At 40.3% G+C, this 7,990-nt stretch overlaps 1 protein-coding gene across 1 annotated transcript; it reads right to left on the reverse strand.

The window, feature by feature from the left end:
* Positions 1–1,019: 1,019 nt before the first annotated feature.
* LOC120524266 (olfactory receptor 1E1-like) lies at positions 1,020–1,991 on the reverse strand. Its single transcript, XM_039746124.1, has one exon. It carries the CDS (start codon positions 1,989–1,991, stop codon positions 1,020–1,022), a length of 972 nt encoding a protein of 323 aa, XP_039602058.1.
* Positions 1,992–7,990: the final 5,999 nt, after the last annotated feature.

Here is a 7,990-nt window from a genome sequence, read left to right on the forward strand (position 1 = left end):
CCTGAACACTAGACTGCCGGGACATTTTAATCCTACTATCTCTTGATTTTGTTTTGTATTGCCCTTTATTGTATGTGTAATACTTAATACTTACATTCAATTTCATTGTCCACAAATCTGCCCGAGCCTGTATGTGGTCCGAGTCCCTCTGTAATGATTCAACGTATTCATGATTATTAACTAAGGTATAGTTTAAACTTTAAATGCAATTTCCTTAATTTTGGGGCTAGTCTGGAAGAAGCAAGTAGTTGGGATTGGCTGATTTGAGGTGATGCAACTTTGGACAGATTGGTGATGGATGTCACCTGCAGCTCATCTGTAAACTTGTTTCTTCATGTCTGGAACTCCACATCTAAACATCTTTTTATCTTCGTTTGTCAGTGCTATGAATTTCAAACCATAGTTTCACAACATTATTTGTGAAGCAAAACTCTATGCTGAATTCATACCAAGTCCTGGCTTATCACAATATATAGTGCAATGTTAAGAGAGCAAGTCAGAAGCCAAGCCTGGGCAGGAGGTAGGGTTTGCTCCCACACTACTAACCCATGCATCTTTGAGATGACAAATGCATGAAGAAATTGTTCCAATTTGGGAGAATGTTAAGGGTAAATTTCACACAAACGTTAGGAAGTTTTTCTTCAGACACATGGAATAAGCTACCAAGTAGTGTGGTAGGCAGTAGGACTTTAAGGTTCTTCAAAACTCGACTTGATGTTATTTTGGAACAATTAAGTGGATCGGACTGGCGAGCTTTGTTGGGCTGAATGAACCAAATTGTTCTGATGTGCTAAAATGTGTATCATGTACAAACTCATCACAGATAACAACTAGGCTGCAGTTCTCACCTGTACCTGGAGTTGTGGGGTAGCAGGACTGAAAGCAATCTTATGCTTGTTACATTTATTGGTAATGAAAAAAATGAGTAGTCATCAGTTACCTCTGTCTGCTAGAGGTTAAAACATATTTACCTATTGGGAATGTTCATTCTAGCGATACAATGCCAGTTGATCAAATTATTAATTTTTGCTCATCGTTTGACTCGTTGTAACTACTGATACTGTCTTTCGCCCCATAAAAAGCTTTAAAATGCTCTTTTTGATTTCTTTGTTCCTGAAGCTATAGATTACTGGATTTAGCATCGGTGGTACAACATTTCCGACAATCACCATTGTATTATATGCCTCAGCAGACAAAGTGACACCTGCTCCAGGAAGAATATAACATGTTAAAAAGGGAAAATAGAAAAACCCTACAACCAGCAAGTGAGTGGAAGTGGTGCTCAAAGCTTTCTTTTTTCCATCTGCAGATGGGATTTTCAGTGCAGCAAGAACGATCCTAGCGTAGGAGAACAAAATCAAGGCGAAAGCCACCAAACCAAAGACAGTGGTATTATTGGTCAAAAGGCTTAAGTATTTGGGGTCTTTGTTACATGCAACACTAACCATTGTTGCATAGTCACAGTAGCAATAAGGTAGGATGTTTGTCTGGCAAAATGAAAGTTCAGATGCAAATATGACAAATGATGTGTTTAAGAGGAAAGTAATTACGGGCAAGAGTAGAACTACTGCCCAAGCAAACTTCATGGTAATGATTGAAGGGTATCGCAATGGGTGCAGAACTGCCACATAACGATCAAGGGCCATAAATATCATAAGTATGGATTCCATCTCCTCCAGATTTAATATAACGTACATCTGCAGCATACAGGCTGAATACGGCACAGCTGATGAATCGAACTGAATGTCTGCCAGCATTTTTGGTATGAGAATGGTGCTGTTGGCCAAGTCTATCACAGCCAGGGTGCTGATGAAGATGTACATTGGAGTATGAAGCTGCTCATTCAGTTTTATCACCAGTAGCACCAGCAGGTTTCCAAAGAAAGAGGCCAAGTAAATAAAGATAAGAGAAGCAATAGCCAAAGTCCGTTGATCAGGAGTGATCATACAGTGCAGCACAAAGTCTGATATGTTAAAGGTGAGGTTGCTCATTGTGCCCTTTTCCTCAGCTAGAAAGTGAAAAGAAGAGGAGTTGATTAGAAAACCATTTTCATCGGTTCAAAGAAATAAATTTGAAATCCTTACACATTAACAATAATTTTTGGCAATCTCTTAATAACAAGTTTAGCATTTTAATAAAACCATTGCAAAATACTCAATATCGTATTGCCAATTATCAAATGCAGTCACTGTAGTTACAATTAAGCATGCAGCATAAAAGAACACTTGTGAAAGGGAACTATGTGTCTTTAACTACTTTATTATAAATCTGTGCCTGATATAGACAGGACACCTGACCAACAAGGGGCACACATACCCATCAACATTCACTCATGCCGGGGCACTGATGAAATCCTCTACACATTTTTTGGGGATGTGGGAGGATGTAGGAGTTAGAACACCTGTAGGAAAAGCCACACAGACATTAATTAGGTATTTGAGAAGCAGCACTACACACTGTGCTGCTGTTTATTGGCAGAATACTATACCGGAAAACTATTATATTATCATAACGTAAAGCAATGAACGAAGTTTAAGGGGTGGCCTGATCCCACCAACGGGTGCTCTATGTTACTAAGCTAAACTTCTAACCAATATGAAAATTAAAAGCATCACAAACCTTGGCAACTTGCATGTTGCTTATCCCTAAAACAAACTGAGAACTGCTCTGTATGACTTCAATTAGCGATTCATTTACTGTTTCATATTTAGCTTGAGAGAGGTCACCTCAACTGGCTAACCTTACTTTGTATTCACTATTCATGTCAGATGGCCCCTTCTATTGGTGAATTGATCTTCAGCGGTCATCCTGCGATTCTGAAATGTACACAGAGTTGCACTTGTACTCTTGAATTATACCTGAATGTGCTGTCAGGGGTTACGGCGATTTGAATAAGCCTCAATCACACATCACAAACACAACTGTCTGCCAAAATATTTAGTAAGAATACTTAAAAGTAAAAACATCAAATAAAAAGTTAAAAACAGTTTACACAATACCAGAATGCACCTGAAATGTTATGGCGTCCATAACCATTTTCCAGTTTAATGAGAGTGCTGATTTTATCACAATTGCAATAGACAAGTGTTTTTGTATTTGAATATCATTAATGCTTACTCATCTATTTTATCATAATTTCAAATGTGTTAATATAAGTGAGGTCAAGTTGATATTGTAACTTTATACGAGGGTAAATCAAAAAGTAAAGGTGATTAATTAATTATAATGTACTAGCAAAATACCCGCACTTCGCAGCGGCGAAGTACTGCCTTAAAATTTTTATTAAGAAGAAAATGAAACCTTTTTAAACTGACAGAAAATATACCAATAATTATTTGTTAAGGATCTTTTTGTATACCATATTGTGAGTTCGGCCCTCCGGTTGTAATATGACCAAGCTGTGCGCTGAGCTTACTCTTGAGCATGCAATGTACAGTTGGCCATGTGAACAGTAATCAAATGTCACAACTTGGATTGCTGCTGTCATAATCAGTTTGAGGTTCATGGTTTGTTTCAATTATGTTAGTATTTGTAGGACTTGTGTTGAAGAGACATTCGGCATCTGTCAAGCGTTGTAAGTATACAACTGGTTTCATTGATAACTTCACATCCTGCTTTTGAGAGTTTAAACATTCATAAACATCAAAGTGTCCACTACTGAAATCGTCACCTGTGAATCTAAGATGTTTAAGAGGCATTGGCGGTTGTCGAAAGGTGTAAAATATTTGGCCATTTCGGTACACTTGAAAGTGACAACCGAACAATTCAGCGGCAGTCATCAACTCACATGCAGATCCATAGGTGAAGGGCTTAAGCATTTCACTCTTCTAGTGCTCCTGTGTAGTATAATTATCTCCTGTACCGTCTTCAGTCCACACCTTGAACCTGTCCCAGTCATTCAATACATAAGACACAATGTTCCTCCGGATATCAAGAGTGAGCCTGATATGGCCGTGCAATATGTAACACAGAGAATGGAAAAGGTAGGTGCCATCTCCGGGCATGGAAACCACTCGGTAAGTGACAGTTCTTTGATCGATGGTGATCACCTCGATAGACATGTTAATGGGGTACGGTTGGAATGACAAAGGAAATGGGTACCTGAACAATGTAAAGTAAGTCTAAAACACCTACACAATAACTATAATCGTAATAAATGAACAATAAAACAGCGGAGAAGCCGTGGATTATATTAAAAGGCTGTAGTTATCACCAGGGAGACGTGAATCCCGTGGCGTAGCAAGGAAGGAAATGTAGAGACTGGAGTGACGGATGGCCTTATATAGGCAGGCAGCCAACAACGTGGGAGGCATTGGGATGGGGGACCCAACGCCGCCTCACACGGTGACCGAGCTGCAGGCTATGGATGTATATATGTACGTAAGTAGGATTCAGTTAGCGTTGGGAACCCGCATACCAAATTTCTTGAAGATGGGCCCATAAGTAACAAAGACCGTTGAAAAGTTCAATATGGCGGCCGACACTGGCGTCATACCATCGAAATAAGTATGTACATCGGTTCCGGTTAGCGCAGGGAAGCCGTCTACCAAATTTCGTGAAGATGGGGCTATAAATAAGAAAGTTCAACATGGCAGACGTTGTCGACCGTTATGACCGTTACGTGTAGAATTTCGAAATGAAACCTGCTTAACTTTTGTAAGTAAGCTGTTAGGAATAAGCCTGCCAAATTTTAGCCTTCTACCTACACGGGAAGTTGGAGAATTAGTGATGAGTGAGTGAGTGAGTGAGTGAGTGAGTGAGTGAGTGAGTGAGTGAGTGAGTCAGTGAGTGAGTGAGTCAGTGAGTGAGTGAGTCAGTGAGTGAGTGAGTGAGTCAGTGAGTGAGTGAGTCAGTGAGTGAGTGAGTGAGTCAGTGAGGGCTTTGCCTTTTATTAGTATAGATAAAAGGTGACCCAATACCAAACACTCATTTTTAATGTCCGGTCCATATTCGGTGAGGGCACATACCTAGACTTCTCCAACTTCACATTTATGATACTCAGTTTAAATCACAAATTATTACATTTGTAAATTGTCTGATGCTACTCTTTTGAAACCAGCTGCCAGTGCCATCCATAAATACACGAATCAACCAGTTGGTTACATTTTCAATAATATATTATTGTTTGTTTCCTGCCTTGTGCCCTATGTTGGCTAAGATTGGGTCCAGCAGACCCCCGTGACCCTGTAGTTAAGATATAGCGGATTGGATAATGGATGGATGGATTGTTTGCCATTGCCCTCTGCCCTTAACACGTTACTTCTTTTTACTGGGGACAAGTTGTCACTTTTGTTAATAGAATTGGCTGCTGCTAATCGTATTTGTTTAAAATTAAAAATCATTAGACAAATCCATGTTATTCTTGCTCGTGTGAACATTGCCCTGGTTGCTCCCACCGACACGCCCCAGTGTGGCGGAATTGCCGGCTGTCTCCCCGGAAGCACTCCGGGTGTCCCTGTTTTCTCTTCCCCTCAGCACTTCCTGGTGTGGCGGAAGTGCTGAGGTCTAGGGTCTTCTTGGTATTCGGGCCCCCCTGGCGGTAACCCCGGGTCCCTACAGGGTCGAGCTTCCCAGCTCTTTACCCGAGGCCTCCAGGGCACTCGCCCCCTCGTTGTCTGGAGGAGGCACAAGCCCTCCTCCTGTCTTCTCAGGCATCCCGGCTGGGTACCACCTCCATCCGGGTATGACACTGCCCCACCACCAGCGAAGACACTTTGGTCAGAGCGACACATTCGGCGAGGGTAACTCCTCCCCGAAGTGGGTCTTACTACGTGTCCAGGGTCCATGCCGGCACCCTGGAACGTACCACTTCGGCACCCCCTCCGAGGTTTTCGTGCCCTTCTCAGGCGTCCCGGCTGGGTACCACCTCCATCCGTGTATGACACTGGGTAACACTTTAGTTTAGGTTGTGCAAAAATGCATCTATTACTCATTTACTTTTAATGTAACAAAACCTTAACAAAGGCTTCTTTTGGTCTTCATGACACTTATACAACATTCGTAGATCGATTATTCATCTTTACACTGTGTGGCATATTGACATGATGGTAAAATTAATAGATTATATAAAAGATTCACAGATCTAATACCAAATATGTAATACCAGTAACGGCACACTGCACGATAAACGTGTATTCGATACACTTGACTTAAGCATTCCTAGTTTTCATCGTCTTTCTCTGTATGTTTAGCATTCATTTGCTCTGAGGTTGATGCGCTAGCTGCTGAGCAGCTGTTCTTTTCTTCACTCTAGCGTCTCGCTTCTTCTCTTCTTTCGTCGGCATCAGACAGTGTTTGTATTGCAATTACTTAGTATATTTTCCTAAATTTTTTTACTTAAGTTGGCACTTAAGTCTTCAATCAGCCTCTAGAATGATTTAAGATATGAAGAGGTAGGGGAAGTGATGGCAAATGTGGTAAGGATGAGAACGGAGCCCATATGCATGAGCCGCACAGCCACACTCCACAGAGTTGATTCTACAATAAAATAAAATAAAAATAAAAAGAGGAATAACCTTGGTGGTCAATCATCACCCCAAAAATGGATAGTAGACATCACGTAGTATTTGTGTACCAAATTTCAGGTCAACAGTTCAAATGGTTTGTGACCTTCAGGTGATTTAAAATCCTGGACAGACAAACGAACAGCCACGGTAGCATATTATATAAGAAGATCAAGAGAAATGTGTATCAAAGAAGTCCCCTCAGCCCCCTGAAAAGTGAAATGGTGTTAGTCGGTCACACTGAAGAGGTCAATAAACACATTGCTGACACTTTGTAAGTGTTATGAAAACTCAAAGAAGTGTATATTGATAGATAATAGTGAGTGAGCCACAGGCACATTTTTGTAGTACCTAAACTAAAATATTGCCTCCTACTGATATCAGCTTCATCAACATGCTTCCTAGTTATTAATTTTGTAATCTGCCTGAGGAAGCTTCATTATTAACGTCTGTCATGATCTTTGTATTTCCTGTAAAATTGGCATCTGTCTGCAGAATCGAATGTGGCTATGACAGTTTAGAGGGAACAGGCTGAAGGACACCGATTCAAATTTATTTATGGTACATGCTAGTCAAACTCTTTAACGTGGGCAGCTCTTTACACACACATTACGGCATTTGTGATAACTTAAATGAAAAGAGACAAATTGCCATTGCATTTTCATATTGCTGAAATCACAAAGTTTTATGCCCTGTAATTCATGTGTCAGGGGGGTAGAGGTTGTGCTTTGTAAAACACTTTATTTCATCTCCAGTTTAGGTTACTCTAAACAATAATTTACTTGTTTAAATTAACTTTTAAAAGCAACAAGGCCTGAAGATCAGTTATATTTTAGTTTTGACCATGCTGCTGTAATTAGTGTTTGTACTTTTTAGTGTTTTTCTCACCCGTTCAGGTCTGCTGTTGAATGGCATCTAATGATAACCACCCTGCATGGCATCTAATGTCAATCCAGAGTCTTTTTATTTGTAGCTCCAGGCTGGTTGGATGATCTGCCCACCTCTGTTCAAACGGCCGACCCCCATAGTGTGAGACTCTGAAGACTCTCTTGTTTGGTACATTTCTGTCCAACTGATGTTATTATTTGTTTTTTATAACCTAGGAATTGAAACTCACTTGTGTTTTGTTCTGAGCTCTTCACTTGTGGTGAAATAATGTTGTCTCCTTGTCCTGTCACTCTTATTATAGCTGTAAGCTTTGTAAAAAAAGCACAAAGAAGCAAAAGAAGGGTAGGGATACCAGCAAGTGATCCCCGTTTAATATGTTTTATTGCTGGTGACAGAATGTTAAAAGTATGAAGAGAGGGTAATGTCAGATGTCATATACTTTCCTGTATAGTTTTTCAGCTCTCCACAGACTGAGGAGTAAACAGACTGATGTTTACTCAAATATGTTCATGTTTTTTTGTAGTTGCTTTGGATAAAATTGTCAGTTAAGTGCATTAATGTAAATGTAATGTAATGCTAGGTTATATAGCTCCCTGATG

The sequence above is a fragment of the Polypterus senegalus genome, chromosome 2, assembly GCF_016835505.1.
Source record: "Polypterus senegalus isolate Bchr_013 chromosome 2, ASM1683550v1, whole genome shotgun sequence".
Classification (NCBI taxonomy): Eukaryota; Metazoa; Chordata; class Cladistia; order Polypteriformes; family Polypteridae; genus Polypterus; species Polypterus senegalus.

Bases quoted from the DNA above. Each gene is read 5' to 3' on its own strand.
- LOC120524266 (XM_039746124.1), bottom strand. From the start codon at position 1,991: ATGAGCAACCTCACCTTTAACATATCAGACTTTGTGCTGCACTGTATG.